Source organism: Sciurus vulgaris (genome assembly GCF_902686455.1).
Source record: "Sciurus vulgaris genome assembly, chromosome: 3".
Classification (NCBI taxonomy): Eukaryota; Metazoa; Chordata; class Mammalia; order Rodentia; family Sciuridae; genus Sciurus; species Sciurus vulgaris.
The window spans coordinates 170,645,089-170,660,903 of record NC_136463.1 but is presented as its reverse complement, the minus strand read 5'-3'; the positions used below and the strand labels follow the sequence as shown (position 1 = coordinate 170,660,903).

The 15,815-nt window shown below is 52.0% G+C and overlaps 1 protein-coding gene across 8 annotated transcripts in view; it reads left to right on the top strand.

Annotated features, from left to right (window-relative positions):
* CFAP65 (cilia and flagella associated protein 65) overlaps positions 1–10,918 on the top strand; it is a 33,664-nt gene extending 22,746 nt beyond the window's left edge. For 5 of the 8 annotated variants that reach the window (XM_079135357.1, XM_079135356.1, XM_079135358.1 and 2 more), the window contains 14 exons: positions 634–810; positions 1,091–1,157; positions 1,332–1,442; positions 3,565–3,756; positions 3,859–4,017; positions 5,205–5,348; positions 5,622–5,735; positions 5,916–6,023; positions 7,247–7,291; positions 7,492–7,694; positions 8,114–8,242; positions 8,736–9,206; positions 10,467–10,604; positions 10,719–10,918. In XM_079135357.1, the coding sequence (XP_078991483.1) occupies positions 634–810; positions 1,091–1,157; positions 1,332–1,442; positions 3,565–3,756; positions 3,859–4,017; positions 5,205–5,348; positions 5,622–5,735; positions 5,916–6,023; positions 7,247–7,291; positions 7,492–7,694; positions 8,114–8,242; positions 8,736–9,206; positions 10,467–10,604; positions 10,719–10,839 (2,179 nt within the window). In that variant the 3' untranslated portion in view covers positions 10,840–10,918. Of the gene's footprint in view, positions 1–633; positions 811–1,090; positions 1,158–1,331; positions 1,443–3,564; positions 3,757–3,858; positions 4,018–5,204; positions 5,349–5,621; positions 5,736–5,915; positions 6,024–7,246; positions 7,292–7,491; positions 7,695–7,949; positions 8,243–8,735; positions 9,207–10,466; positions 10,605–10,718 lie in introns of those variants that run through there. The other 3 variants (XR_013763051.1, XM_079135359.1, XM_079135361.1) reach the window with 3 other exon arrangements.
* Positions 10,919–15,815: the final 4,897 nt, after the last annotated feature.

Genomic DNA, 15,815 nt, shown 5'->3' with positions numbered 1-15,815 from the left:
TTCTTTTCTGGATGTTTCCTGTTCATATTGTTGTCCTTGTTTGCGGCTGGAGCCAGCTCTGTGCCATCTCTGAGAGTATAAAGCTTCTCCTGTCTGATTATGACTTCAGGACCCCTCTGTTACTGGTGTTGTCAGCTAGAGTGCAGAGTCTGTTTTTCTTCAATGCAAAGCACTTCACAGGCATTATCTGCATGCACAACCTGCTGCTGGGCACCTGTTTTCCGTGCTGGGTCTAAGCTGGCCTTCACAGTTTCCCTGTCAGGGACCCTTGGGTAGTGCTGCCAGCATTCTTGGGAGCCTCAAACGGCCCCTTTCCAAGAGTTTTATCAAAGAAGGGTTAGTGGCTTACTCCAAGTGACCCCTCTATATACGTGACCCACTCAACTATTGGTACCCACAAAGAGAGCCCCAATCTTCACTTCCCCTTTACTCACTGTGGCCCAGCTTCTCTTCCCAGCTTTGGGGGCTACTACGGAATAAGAATGCACAACAGCCACATCAACTCAGTCACACGTGCCAAGTGGGGGGAAGAAGTGCAAAAGGTGAAGTGGAGGCTCAGAACTCCTCCTCCTCTTTTCTGACTGACCCTCCTTGCGCAGCTTCACTACCTTTTGCTTCAAATCCCTCTTCCAGGGCCTTCCTCTTTCCAAGTGACCAGCAGATTGACTTGGAGCTGTGGGCAGAGCAAGTAGAGTTTGACAGCACTGAGCTTCACCAGATGCGTGCAGAGGACAACTGCATCTTCTCCATCAGTCCCAAGACTGGGAGCCTGAGTCCTGGGGAGGAGCAGATGGTGGAGTTCAAGTACAGGTGCTCCTCCATTCCCCATACTGCAGGACTTGTGGTCCTGGAGACCCTGTCCTTGGCCTTTCACTGTGGGACTCCAGGGATTCTGAATGGTCATTGCCTGTGAGGATCACCTTCCCACCTACAGGGGAGACCTAATGTCCTTCTTGCCCTGTCCCAATTCAGGTATGAGTTGCCCCAGGAGCTAGCTGGCTCAAAGCCACTGGTACGCCATGTCCATTTGTTCTTCCACGTGTAGGAGGGCTCAAAGACCTCTCTCCCAGACTTATCTCCTCTCTTCCAGCCACCTGTTTGTTGGCACTGATCGTCTCCCAGTGCTCTTCAAGGTGTCACATGGGCGAGAGATCTTGGTAAGGCCCCAACACCCTGGCCCTGCCCTGGGTCTCAGGCTGAAGAAGGAGCTCTCTAGACAACCAAGAGAGGAACCAAGAGCAGTGTCCACTGGGAGCCAGGGTCCAAATCTCTCTGCTCGGTACACCAGTTCCTCCCAGAAGGATGTTACCCATGGGCTTTTATATTTCCAGATAAATTTCATAGGCGTGACAGTGAAGCTGGAGCAGAAGTATGTACTCTTCACCTCCACTAGCCACCAGTTCATCCCTGTCCCCATTGGAGACACATTGCCCCCACGGCAGGTCAGTGGTCTGTGTCATCTTGATCACCAAGAAGTCTAAGCATTGATTTCTGCATATCTGTGACAACCCTTGATAGGGTGACAAAGATAATGCCCTCTAGAAGCACTTAAGAGGTGGAGTTGGACAACTGGGGAGATTCAAAGCAAGAAGCTTGTCTTCTGGGGCCTGGTGTCCCTTTTATCAGACTCAGTTCTCATACAAAAGTGGGTGTTTTTTCCCTGTAGCATGAGATTCTTCAAACTTCTTTGACCATGAACTACACTAATGTTTTATATTATATATGCTTATACCCTAGGATTTACATGTACATACAAAGCAAAAGTATCATAAAGATATTAGGCTACCACATGCAAACACTGATATTTTCTCTATTTATTCTTTTGTTTATTTTTGAAATATTTTTTATTTATTTATTTATACTGGGGATTGGATCCAAGAGTGGTTTATCACTGAGCTACATCCCCAGCCACCCTCCCTTTTTTAAATTTTGAGACACGGTCTTGTCAAGTTCATGAGGATCTTACTAAGTTGCAAAGGCTGGCCTCAATTTATGATCTTCCTGCCTCAGCCTCCTGAGTTGCTGAGATTACAGGAATGCACCACCACACCTGACCATGTTCCATTTTCAAAATGCAGGACAAGACCCACTATAGAACTGCTCACTAATAGGTCTCAGCCAGAGTTTGGAAATCACTGCACCAAGGATGTGTGAAGGGCAGGAATGCCAATCCTTGAGAAATTGTAAACTTTTCTTTGTTAGTTGGAGGGAATCAGGTACCTTTGCTCTGAAAGTGTATGTCGGAAGTGCCCAAGAGGTGAACATAATATTTTCTGAAATCGTTCACATCTGTGAAATCTCTAACCATTTTAGAAGCCCCTGTGTTTCTGGGCAGGGGTTGCCAGACAGTCATCCCAGAGGCTGAAGAATGGGCTTCCTGGGCCTGAAAGGGAGTCCCAGTAGCCAACACTATTCACTTTCCTACTTTACCTTCTGCCCCCCTGACTTCCCAACAGTCTTATTCAGAACTGTGACAGAGAAGCTGACTTGAACTACAGGGGACATGTAGTGCCCTTTGCAGGAAGGAAACAAACTGGAGAAAGGAATCAATTTTAGAGTGAAGAGTTCGGTTTGGGCCAAGTGTGAAGTGCATGTGAGGCCACCAAAAGGGCTTGTCAGTAGAAGTCAATTACCAGTTGTCTTAGTCCATCCTGGTTGCTATAACAAGCTACCAGAGACTGAGTGACTTATAAAGACAGACATTTATTTCTTACAGTTCTAAAGGCTTGGAAAGTCCAAGATGAAGGCCTGGGAAGATTCCATGTCTAGTGAGGGCTTGTTCTCATAGTTCATAGATAGCATCTTTTCACTGTGTCCTCTGTGGTGGAAGAATGAAACATACTCCCTTGGGCTTCCTTTACAAGGGTGCAAATTCCATTCATGAGGGCTCCACCCTTATGACCTAATCACCTCCTAAGATTTCAACATATGAATTGGGAGAGTTCTGACACAAATATTTACTCCTTAGCACCAGGTCTGGAGATCAGTGCTAAAGTGAGCATAAGAAAATGCTAAGAAAGAGAAGGTCCCAGGACCAAATGCAGGCCGACTCTTCATTCTCCTGGGCTTCATTTTCTCATCTCAAAAGTAGAATTGGACAAAAGGTTTCTTCAGGATACTCTTTGTAGTAGAACTTCTTGCTTTAAGCAACACTTCCTCTAATGGTAGATGTAGAAAGTGACAGCCTCATGGGGGACAGAATGAGAGCTGAAGCAAAGAAGGGTCTGGATGGTGCGTGCATGGTCCTTTCCCCAAGTCCCAACACTGGGCACTCCCTGCAGTCCCCTTATAACTTGGCAAGATAAATTGAGAACAAATAATATCAGCTGCACCTTTACAAATGGGATTACAGATTTTCCTCAAAGGTCACAGGCTGACTATACAGTTACATACTTCCTAGATGCTTGAGCCATAGGGAAATGAAAGGCCCTTAGGGGAGCTCAGGAACTCTTCAGGTGTCATGGTGGAGATCAACTTACCCTCCCACAGTATACTCAAGAGTCCTAGGATCTCTGGTCTGCAGTCCTGAGCTGTTGTGGAGGACTCTATTCCTGTCCCCTACAGATTTATGAGCTGTACAATGGTGGTTCAGTGCCTGTGACATATGAGGTCCAGACCAGTATCCTGTCACGGGTTCAGGAAAAAAGTTTTGATCACCCGATCTTCTGCTGCCTCAACCCCAAAGGTGAGATCCAGCCAGGTACCACTGCTCGGATCTTATGGATCTTCTCACCCATTGAGGCCAAGACCTACACGGTAAGCAACAGCCTAGATGATATAGGGTGGGGGTTGGAGCTATGACTTCCTTATCAGGCCATTCTATGACCAGCCCCCTGTCCCGCCCTTCTGTCTTCTCAGGTGGATGTGCCCATACACATCCTGGGATGGAATTCAGCCCTCATCCGCTTCCAGGGAGTGGGCTATGACCCCCATGTCATGGGTGACACAGCCCCATTCCATAACATCTCGTCGTGGGACAACAGCTCCATACACTCTAGGCTGATGGTTCCTGGACAGGTTGGGGAAAGGCATCTGGGAAAGCCTTGAGGACTTAGAGAGACTTGAAGCTCAGGGTGACAGTAGAGAAGGATGGGGAGGCTAGGAAGGAAATGAGATGGAGTTAAGGAGGGACTGATATATAGAGAGATGAGGCCTGTAACCAGCCTTCTTCCTGGTCTAGAGGCAGCACCAGCTCCATAAGAGGCTTACCCTGCCACCTAGTGCCCACAGGTGTTCCTAACTCAAGCTACTCCACCTGCTGCAGGGCCCTGTGTGCCACCTTTCCTCTGGGCATGGGGATGTGGTGTTGGAAAGTTCAGAAAGAAGCCCTCCTATTCTAGTTATTGTCTTTACACAGAATAGTCCCTCCCCTGGACCTAGAAAGATTTTGCTAAAAGGTATCACGGGTCACTCTTACTACCTTTAGTTCACATGCTTCCCATTTGGGGGAAGTGTGACCTGTTCATCCATCCACTCAAACATCCATCTACCCATACATTGCATTCATCCATCTACCCACCAACCTATATACTACTTGCTAGTCTATGTATCCAGCTATCCATCTACCCATTCATCCATGGACCCATCCATTCAATCACTACCTATCCACCATTCTATTCAGACCCTCACTGGATTTCTGCTCCAGGATGTGAACTGTGGAAGCACTGGGAACACAGAAAGAATCAGACAAAAGGCCTATTCTGAGCACTCAGGGTCTGGACAGGAAGAAATTGCCCTTCCTGTGTGATTCCAGACTTTGTAGACACCCCTATAACACACTTCCTATTCTGTACCCAGGGAATATTCTAGTATCTGGTCACCTGTTCATTTATAACTACCCATCAGGGTCTCAAGTTGTGTGGCATTAATTCTGTCTTCTCTAAGCTAATTCTGATTCAGCTCTCCAAGCTTATTTTAATGGTTGAAATCATGGGCTTTAGAATGAGTCTATATGGGTTTATTCTAGGTCTGCATGTGAGAGGCATTTGGAAAAGTTATTTATGCTCTTTGAACCTTAGAAGTACATCTGTCAAATGAGAACCATAGTAGCACCTATGTCAAAAGCCATTTTGAAGGACAGATGCATGGGAATACCTGGCCTAATGCAGTACCTGGCCTGTTGAACATGTCAGTAACTGATAGTGATTGTGTGGTTATTATCTCTTCATCTCACTAAGTTACGGTTATGCTATCTCCACCCACAGGCTGTCTTCCTGTCCCAGTCTCATATATCCCTGGGAAACATCCCTGTGCAGAGCAAGTGTAGCCGCCTACTCTTCCTCAACAACATCTCCAAGAATGAGAGAATTGTCTTTTCCTGGGAGCCAAGGCCTCTAGATTTTGGAGAGGTAAGAATTTCTTGTGCCCACAGACCCAGAACCTCTAGCAGGGCTTCAGACTCCTCCTGATCCACCCCATCTCACTCCATCCCATTCCATCCCTCCTGTCCCATCCCATCCTATTACATCCCACCTTGACCCATCCTGTCTCATCCTATCCAGTCTTGTTCCAACCTGTCTCATCTCAACCTATCTCTTCCCATCTTATCCCTTCCTGACCCATGTCATTTCATCCAATCGCATCCTTGTGAAACTCCAAAGACTCCTTCCCCCAATCAACAGATATCTGTGAAACCCATGGTAGGGGAATTGGCTCCTGAAGAGACAGCTCCATTTGTGGTGACCTTGAAGACCTCAGTGCATGCCAGCTTTTACAGTGTGGACCTGATATGCAAGGTGGGAACAAACCCCAGAGAGATGGAGGTGAGGGTAGAGGGAGGCTCTGAGATCCCCAGACCTCCAAAGAGAGGCAAGAGCCAGCCCATGGAAGGGCGGGGGGCCTCAGCACAGGCCCAGGGTGAGCCCTAGCTGAGACCTTCCAGAGCTGGGCCTTCTCTCACCTTGTGCTGGGTCCAGGTGTACCAGCAGAAACTCATGAAGCAGTACCACAAGGAGCTACAGGAGTGGACAGATGAGAAGGTGCGGCAGGAGGCAGAGTTTATCATCACAGACAGGAAAGTGAAGGTGAGGATTGCTGAGTGGCCTCCCATACCCACATTTTGCTGACTGGCCTTACCAGAGGGGACAGAGGTGGTGGGCTGTGGAGGTCTTCCATGCAAAACTGGCCAGCCTTCCCTAAGAGATTAGATTTTATTCACTGGACTCATCTCTATAGCAACTTGGGGGACAAAGGCTGACTGACCATTTCCTGCTTCATGAAGCCAGGATTTCAAGAATGCCAGCTATGTGCTGGGCACTGGGGACACAGGGGAAACAACACAGAGCTCACCTTCTGTGAGCCATGGTTCTGGTCCACATGTGACATAGTTGCTTCAGGTGCAAGCTCTGAAAACATACAGTGCAGGTTTGATTCCTGGCTTTCACCAATTCTGGTTCTGTGACCTCAAACCAGTTACTTACCCTCTCAGTTCCTTCTACGGTAAAATGAGGATAATATGAACCTGGGATTTGCTTCTAGATAATCCAGAAGTAGGAACAGGTGAGACAATACTGGCCCTGGGTTGCTCATTTTTAAAGCTGAGTGACTGGGCCATGGAAGACTGTCACATTTTCTTCCCTGACATATACAAAATAAAAGTTTAAACATTTTTAATGTGAGTGAAATATCTGCTTTGTAGCCTTCTCATGAGGATTCAATGAGTTAATATGTGTAGAGTGCTACAAGAAAACCTGGCACCCAGTGAGCATTACCTAAACATGGGTTATTAGAATTTCTGGGGGAAAACTGATAGTAAATATAAGACAGTGCCTCCCCAACTTCCCAGTCTGCCCATGCTGGTGTTCTTGCCCCTCTCTGTCCACCACACTGAGCCTCTAGAAAAATTCTGCTCCCTCTGAAGCTCTGGCCAACCTGTAAATTCAGATCCCTTCCGGGGACATTGAAAAAGGAATTTTCTGACCAGGTCTTCATAAGGGACATTACTTTCCTGTCTCACAGAACCACAGAGCTCCAGGGCACAAGGACAAGCCCCTTTGGAGTAGCCTGTCCACATTTGGTGGCATTTCCTTCTCTTTCCTTCTTCACTTGGGTATTGATATTTTCCATGTCTACAGGCAGTATTTTCCTAAGGAAGGTTCTGGAAGAGGGTGTGACTGGGAGGTGGGCAGAACCAAGAAGGCAGCAGGACCTGGAATTGGTTTCAGGTCTTCCATGGGCCAGAGAGAGGGGACATAGGGAACATGGGCTAAGCCTCTTGCATCTTAAGCAAGGGTCTCTCCTTCCACAGAGAGCAGCACATTGTACTGCCTGTGAACCCGTGAGGAGGTACAAGGTGAGGCATGAGCCCCACGCCCATCTTCTTGTGATAACTTAGGAGGGTCCTTGTTTGTTCTCAGGACCCTCAATGCCCTGGTCCAGCATTCCAGAAGGGAAGGGTGAAAGGGTCATACTCCCATGGTCTGGTTGAGGGGCTAGGACGATGGACCCATTGGTGATGGGAGTGTGGTCATTCATGCCTCCCCCTCCCCAAAGACACTGCCCCCCATCAAGAACAAGCAGACTCTCAGCCGGCCTGCCAGTTGGAACCTAAAGATCACAAAGGAAGAGACATCCTGGTCGTGCCCCCAGCCTCCCAAGATAGGCATGCTCTGCCTGAGCCTCACTGCCCGAGCCCATCCCACTGACTACTTCCAGGACAACTTCTTCTCAGAGTTTTCCTGCCACTTCTTACACTGGTGAAGCCTTGGGGAGGCAGGGTCTCCTTTTAGTCTTGGTCCCCTCTCCCACTCCTGAGCAGGGGCTGCCCAGACCCAAGCTCTGGCAGTAGCTGGAGCAAGTATAGGGGCAGCAGGACTCAATGGGCACCAAAGGGCTCAGATGCACCCCTCGTGCTTGGTCCCTTATAAAGAGGAGGACAAAGCAATCAGAGCCCTGGGGAACCCACCTAGGCCTCCCACCCTCCTTGTTTGTTCCCTTCTTTGCCAATTCAGAGCTCTAGGACCCGCACTGCCCTGAAGGTTAGGCTTGGCAGTAGCACTCCAATTGTGTTACAGCTGAGGGTGTCCTCATGACTGGGCAGCTACCACCATGGCTTATACACCCCACCCCAGCATGGTGGTTTGCCCAGGCCACTCAGTGTCATGGCCTGCCCCAGGGAGCTGCCAAAGAGGAAGGCTCCCAGGGAAGAGTCAGAGGCTTCTGAAGAAGAATCCCCTAACAAGGGGACCCTTGCCTACAAGCAGAAGAAGCAGCTTCTGGTTGACTGCCTTACCAACATCATCAGGTACTAGCCCATCATGTTTATGCCCCCCATTTCTCCAGTTTAGTTGGCCCTTAAGTTCCAGCACTTCCTTTCTTGAGGAACTTTCATGCAAGATCCTTCTGCCGGACCACCAAGATAAGACAATGCTAATGGAACTGGCTGGAAGGATCCTTGGGGCTGGGTCTACTTCTGCACCGTTCCATGGCTAGTGGATGCAGTCTGGAGCCAGTTCATTGTCTCCCCAGGGCTCCTTACTCCTTATCTGTGTCATTCTGATCTGTTGGCTCTCCCTCCACCCAATTCTGTTCCCCTTTCAGAATTTGTGGGGCCCCAAAATGCTTTCTGACTAGGAAGGAAGAAAGGGGCAACTGACCAAGGGCTCTCTTCCACTGCCTAGCATCTGCTTGTGAAAACAGAAGGCAAGAGCTGCCTCTTGGGGATCCCTAAAGTCAGGGACCCCCAGGGGGCTGCAAGGCCCCTCATTGAAGCCTAGCTCCTCCTCCCTGCCTCCCAGGGGCATGCTGGAAGACAAGAACTTCCACAAAGCTGTGGACCAAATCCTGGTGGAGCAGGTGCCTTACTTCTGCCAGTTCTGGAATGAGCAGTCAGCCAGGTTCACGGTCCAGAAGAGCAACCCGCACTTACGGCCAGTCCTGTCTCCGCCCTCCAGCAGCTGGGAGGAGGAGAAAAGCAAGGAGCAGAAGGAAGAAAAACAGGGGTTGGGGAAGAAGGAAGTAGGGGAAGAGGAGGAGAAGAGCAAAGAGGAAGAGGAGGAGTTGGAGGAGGAAGAGGAAGAAGAGGAGATAGAAGAGGAGTTGGGCAAGGAGGAGATAGAGGAGGAGGAGATAGTGGGAAAGGAAACATCTGGTACCTGGAAGGGGACTGAGCCAGAGTCCCAGATTTCCCTGCAGTGGCAATGGAGGCAGGACCTGAAAGCCCTGGTGAAGGAGGAGCAAGAACATGACAATAAAGAGGCCATTGGAAGGTGAGCAGCCAGGGCCAGTTGAGGGTTGGGAGGGAGGCTGCCTGCAGAAGGTTCCTAAGATGCAATGGTGTACTGAGGCTGGCCCCTATTTGTGTGCACACCTCTTCCTAATTCAGGGTTCAGTGACATCATGTTGGTAGCTTAAGGCCTGGGTTAGGAATATTTGTATAACAGCAAAACTGAGCTTTATTTTTTACCGTGCAGATGGTTAGCATTTAGCCAGCACATCACTACAGGAAGGTGACGACAGTCTTCAAAATCTCCTCAATGAATGTCTATAGCCAGAAAAAAACAAACAAACCACTTTCTTCTGGCACCAGCTTCCCCTGGGTCTGCTCTGGGGATGCATTGTCTTTTGGGGGATTACCATAGGCCCTACTCACTCCCTTCTGCACCCACTCATAACTGCCTTCCTCCAAATCTAGCTCTGGAATGCTGACTCTATTACCTAGCTTTGAATCCTACCACTTCTTTTTTTTTTTTAGATATTAGCCCCATATGTTTCTTTTATTTTTCCCCATCATAATAGTATACAGAATTTAGCCCATTTGGCAATCTCAAAAAGTTGAATGATTAAGCACAGAGTTATTCCTGACATAGTCCAAGCAACAGAAAAAATACGATTAACATTTTTTTTCAGTCTTATCTCTGAGGGCTGTCCATTTTTCTGTTGTCTTGACTCACATGTGATGAGCCCATGTTGTGGGTAAGGTCCCTTCCATTTCAGCCAGGTGATAGTCCTTTCTGGAACAATTTGATGTAGACATAGTCTTCTGACTGAAATGGGTGTTGAAAATCAGTGGTTTCTTGGGGTTGGTCTTCTCATAAGTTGAACCTGTTAGAGAGACTTAACAACAGGTTAGAACAGGAGCAGAATCCTACCACTTCTATAAATAGCACGCCCCCCCCCACACACACACCCATCCCTGGTACTGGGGATTGAACCCATGCTAGGCAAGTGCTCTACCATTGAGTTACACCCCAGAACAATCCTCCTACCTCGGCATCCTGAGTATGGGACCATAGGCCTATGCCACCTCCCGAGCCTGGCTGGTAGCCTATCTTTTGCAATTTGGTCTCATTTAGTCACACATTGAGCATCTGCGAAACTGGATCATGATGTCCCAAAGTGTTGTGGGGGTGAGCGACAGGGAAACTGCCTAGAGCCCGTTTCACACTGTATGGCACAGAAGAGGTGAGTGGAGAACCAGCAAGCAGGTGTCTGGCCTCTCTAAAGCTATCACCCCCTCCTCCTCACAGGCTCCCTGCCTTTGCCAACCTGCAGGAGGCGCTGCTAGAAAACATGATCCAGAACATCCTGGTGGAGGCGAGCCGCGGGGAGGTGGTGCTCACCTCGCGGCCGCGCATCATCGCTCTGCCGCCGCTCAGCGTGCCCAGGTGGGGGCCAGCGACCGCACAGACCTGGCGGGAGAGGCGTGAGCAGCTGCAGGGACGGGCAGGCACGGCCGGAAGCCCCGCCTTTACCCCTATCTGGGGCTTTCTATCTTCCAGGATGCCGACCCCAGACCCTCTGCTGCCTACGCAGCAAGGGGAGGTAACCTGCCCAGTGGCGCCACCTCCTCCCGACTCTTTGCTGGTGCCCGCGCCCAGCCTCTCTGACCTGCCGCCCTAGGTTCCGCGAAGCCCCCTCTCTACCGCCCCGCCAGTAAAGCTTCCCGCCTTTTTTTCTTTATCTACTTGGACTTTTTTTTTTTTCCCGACAAGGGGGAAACGCGCGTCACTCTGAGAGGGGTGGAAGGTGAGAGCGGCCAGCATGAAACTGCAGCGACCCCTGGGCGCTTAGCGGGCTGGAAGATGTCCTTCCCTGCTCCACACCCCAGTTGGACCAGAGTTCTCCCTCTCGCTACCGGGCGCTGGGCCCAGTCTGGCCAGTGGAGGGCGCTCCGGGGCAGGGCATAGCTGGCCTTTGCCAGTGCCAGGCCTGGTCAGCTCGCCACCAGGCGGGCAAGCACCCCTTTCTCACTGCCCCACTCGTCTGCTCTGAGGCTCAGCACCTCCAGGCCAGCCTTTTAGCATTTGCTGGTGTCCAGGAACTCTGCTAACAAGCTGTGAAGGAAGGGAAACTGAGGCAAGCCACATCGGGCAAAGAACTAGGCTCTGAGCACCGATCGAAGTCACCACCAGACAGGGGGCCACAGTCCCTACTAAGCGACTCCCACTATGAATTGATCCCCCAACCAAGAGATGTTCCACCTTCTCTAGGACGTTCACCTCTCTTTCCTCTAACCCCCGCCCAGCAGCCTCTGTCCTCTGCTCCTCGGCTCCTCCCCGCCCAGAGGCAGGTGGGTGGAAAAGTGACATCTGGTGTTGTTCCAGAGGCGCCCAGGTCCCCGGCACCCTCCCCTTCACCCCCGCCGCCAAGGCCTCGGAGGAGCTCCGGTCTCGGAGCCCTAGCCGGACAGAGGAGGGGGGCGCTCCGCCTCCATGAGTCAATATTTGCCCCAAGCAAACGGGCGCCCGGACAGGTGTGAGTGTGTGTGTGTGTGTGTGTGTGTGTGTGTGTGTGTGTGTGTGTGTGTGTAGGGGCGGGGACTGAACCGGCGGTATAAGAGTGCTCTGAGCCCGGGATCTGGCAAAAGCTTCGGGGCGTGGGCTGGAGACGAAGCCAAGCAGGGCCGCGCGGAGCAGAGGGGCCAGGAAAGCCGGGCGGAGGGTGGCCAAGAAGGGAGGGGCGGGCCAGGTATGCACCTGTGGTGGCTGCGGCGGCCGCCGACGTGTCAGCCTCAGTTGTGCGCAGGTGAGGGCGGTGGCTATCGGAGCGTCGTGCTGCACTGCGCTCGCGGAAGACCAGGACCAGAACACCGAGGGCCACCACCAGGCCCCGGGCCCTCCGCTCCGGCCCCGCGACGAGCCCCTCGCACAAACCGGACTTGAGCGTTTTGTTCGTTCGGCTCGCGTGAGGCAGGGGCGGCCTCTCAGCACCAACCCCGGGGCCCAGCCGGATCGCCACGCAGGCACCTGCCTGCCGCCGCCGCCGCCTCCATATGGGTCGCAGAGGGTGCGCCGCTCCCGGGGGAGATCCGGCTCCCATCCGGCCCCGCCCGCCTTGCCCGCAGATTTCTGGGCTGCCCGGCTCGATTCCGGGTAATGCGGGCTGAGCAGGCTCCACCAGGTTGGCGGAGGGGGCTATGGTTTGGGACAGAGGCCCTTCTGGAGATGGAAACCCAGATTCTAGTCTGTCTTGAACAAGGCATTTTCCAGCCTCTGGATCTTCTCATTTGCACAATGAGGGGGTTGGTCTGGTCTCCCACAGGGTGAGGGCCTTCCCTACCTCCATATCCTGGTTCCTGGGCTCCTAGCCATACTTTGAGCCCCCTGATGGAGAAGATGGAGGCTCTGCCAGGGTTGGAGCCAGAGCTATGAAGTGTGGAAAATCTGGGTGGGGCCGAATGGAGACTCAAGTTCACCCCTGGTATCTCTCTAGGCTGCTGATAGCCTGAGATTTCCCTTCCTGCCACCTGTGGTACTCCTTTCAGTCCATCAATGTCTTAGACCATCCTACTGACTGAAAAGGACATAGGGTTCCCAGAAACACAACTCACCTCCCCAACTCCGATCCTGGGGCCCCTATACAGTTGGGTGGCCTGGGTCTAAGTAGTCCCCAGCTCACAGTGAGTTTCTGGATCATTATCCACAACCCACACTTAGACTTCCCCTTTGATTTGCCCAAAATGCTACCGTCTGATCTGCAGGACAGGCATGGAGATTGTTCGAGGGCCTGGTCTGCTTGAAGAGCCCAGAACTGAGGGCTCCATGTAAGGCCTGAAGTCAGGCTGACCCAGAGCTGAGTCTCTGCTCTGTGAGGCCCCCATCCCCCCACCACAATGTATGGTGATGCTGAGCTAGCACCAGAGGAGCCAGTTGTAGGTTAGGAGTGAAGAGCCTCCAGTTTCCCTTTAAGGTGAGGAAGGATTATGGGAGGGAGCTGTATCCCCAGGCAGAGACAACCCCCAGTGTGCTAGGGAACAGGGTCGGAAGTTGTTCCACATTGAATGTTCCTGGAGATGCTAGCTTGTCCCCTCCAGTACCACTCATTCTACTGCCCTCCCTACCCAACTACCCAGAGGTCCCATAGGATCTGCTGAGTTTCTGTCACAGAATTTGGGGGTGGGGTGGTGAGATGGCTCTGACAGATCCCAGGCAAATCTGGGGAGAAGGTGGACTAAAGGTGGGTTTTGGGGAGAACAGCCCCTGAAGTGGGGGAAGACCCATGGGCCCCCAGCTGGGTGTGTGCAGTCCATATCCTGGCCTCCCTGACCAGGCTTCTGTCCTGGACCCAGCCTTCCTCCTTGCCTGGCACTGAATGACTTACCTGTCAGGGGCCTGGCCCAGCACACCTTCCCTGGGTCTTTGAGGGTATCCCCTCCCCTCCCCAACCATGGCAGAGAGCTAGAGCTCCCCTCTGGCTGGGATTCCATGTCCTGGGGCTAAACAACAAAGAGGTCTCTCCTAGGAAATGACCCCCCAATACACAGAAGCAGTCCTTGAAGGGAGGGTCTGGGGCCTGGGGTCTGGTGATAGAGACTACTGTCCCTGCCCCGGGGCCTGATTTCCCCAGACCTCCACCCTGCACCCATCCCCAAGTCCTGCATTTCCTGGCCATTACCCAGGATCTGGTCTCTCCTCCAGGTCCCTCCTCCCTGACTGACTGGACTGGGGCGGAGTCTCCAGGCGCCTGCCAGGCCTGCAGGTGCTGGGCTGCATGGGGGACAGGGGGGGCTCCTTAGCAGCTGGTGTGCGAGGCTTCCCCTCCCCCCCCTGCTCTAAGCCAGAGCCTGCTTCCTGTCATTCCTGTCAGCACCCTGAATGGGGGAGGGAACAGGTAGTAGGAGAAGAGGAAAGGGGACTGAGCAGTTGGAGTACAGTCTAAGGGGGACTGGCAAGGGGAGAAGGATGAGAAAGGGTGAAAGGACAGAATGTACCTCCCAGAGCTGAGGGAGAACCACAGGGGAGAGTCAGGGCCCAGAGAGGTTACAGACCCTCAGACAGTGAAGACATGACCTACAGGGAGACCAGGGGCAGAGAGAACCCAGGGAAGATAGGGACAATGTGAAGGAGATGGACCATCTTACAGCCACAGGTGGAAGGCATGGTGTGTGTGGAGGAAGGGGGACAGTGGACACATGGAGATGCTGAAATGACCCTTGGCTGAGGATATAGAAGTAGGGTGTGAATGGGGATAGCAGGGCTGGAGGTAGGGCTGTTGGGGATGCCCCTCCCCATTTTGGAAGATCATTCTCACATTAAAGGACTGCAGGCAAAAAGGGACAAAGCTCATGCCATGACCAGATTGGAGGGCAGGAGAAGTGATGGGCCTGGATCTGACTCCATCTCTCCCCTTCTTCTCTTTGGTCACAGTTGGACAGGCCACCAGCTGGGACAGCTGCCCTGCCCCGACCCACTCCACTAATTCTGGCCCGGCCTTGGAACCTCTGGCTTGGAAGCCATCCAGGATCTGTGTGAGAGTGGGGAGATCAGGAAGGGGGGTTCATACCCAGGTGATAATCCCCATCCAGCCAAGGCAGTACCAGAGCCTCATTGACCTTCTTGGAGATTAGTCCCCATGGAGACCACTGGCAACTCACCCCCTCACTCTGGCTGAGCCAGGTGGATGGCTGGGTGGGGCAGGCAGAGACTGGATGGGGAGGGGAGGGAGCCTTCCTGAGGCATCACAGGATCACAGCAGGCAGGGTTAGGAGGCCCCTTCAGGATCAGCAGCCAGTTTAGTTTAACAGGCAAAAAACTGAGGCTCAAAGAGTGGGAGTAACTGGCCAAAGGCCACGCATGGAGACAAGAAAATCAGTGGGAGCAGAAGCCAGATTTTTGGTTCCCAGGTGTTCTTTCCTGGAGAGTAGAGACCTGTGCAAAAGAACACGGGAAACTGGGGGACTGGCTCTGACCCTGTCAAAGAGGTCATGAGCAGGCAAGGTGTGAAGGTGTACCATGCTGAAAGCTTGCTGGCCTTCCCAGGGCCAGAGTGGGAAGGAGGATACATGCTTGCTGCTTGGACCACCTCTGAACACAGCCCAGCCTCTGGAAGGGTGGTGGGGAGAACCATGCCACAAAGATTGTTATACTGCAAGCAGCAACAGTAATAGCTAACATTTGTTGGGCACGTGATGTAGGGCAGTTTTCTGTTTTGCATGCATTTAAATCTTCACAACGGTCTTTAAGACAATTATTCCCATTTCATAAAGGAAAAAAAACTGAGAAGCAGTTGTGTCACCCTACTTATAAGCAGTGGAACTAAGATCTGATCCCAGGCAACAGCGTGGCTCCAGAGCCCACTCTTTCAAGCCTTCAGTGCCTGTAGGACAGTGGCTGGGTAGCTCCAATGATGTCCAATGATGGGCAACTGCAGAGTGGGCATGTGCCCAGGTGAAAGTGCACAAGGTCGTGGTCACATGTGAATGCAACTCCCCACACAGTGCCTGGCATGCGGTACATCTTATTAAATATTTGGGGAACGAGTGAACAAACATCTGTCATAAATGAGTATGACATTATGGTGTCTATCTACAGAATCCTAGAACGGCTGTTCACGTGTGAAACGTGTGGGATCTTATCCATGTGCTTGTGACTGTGGAT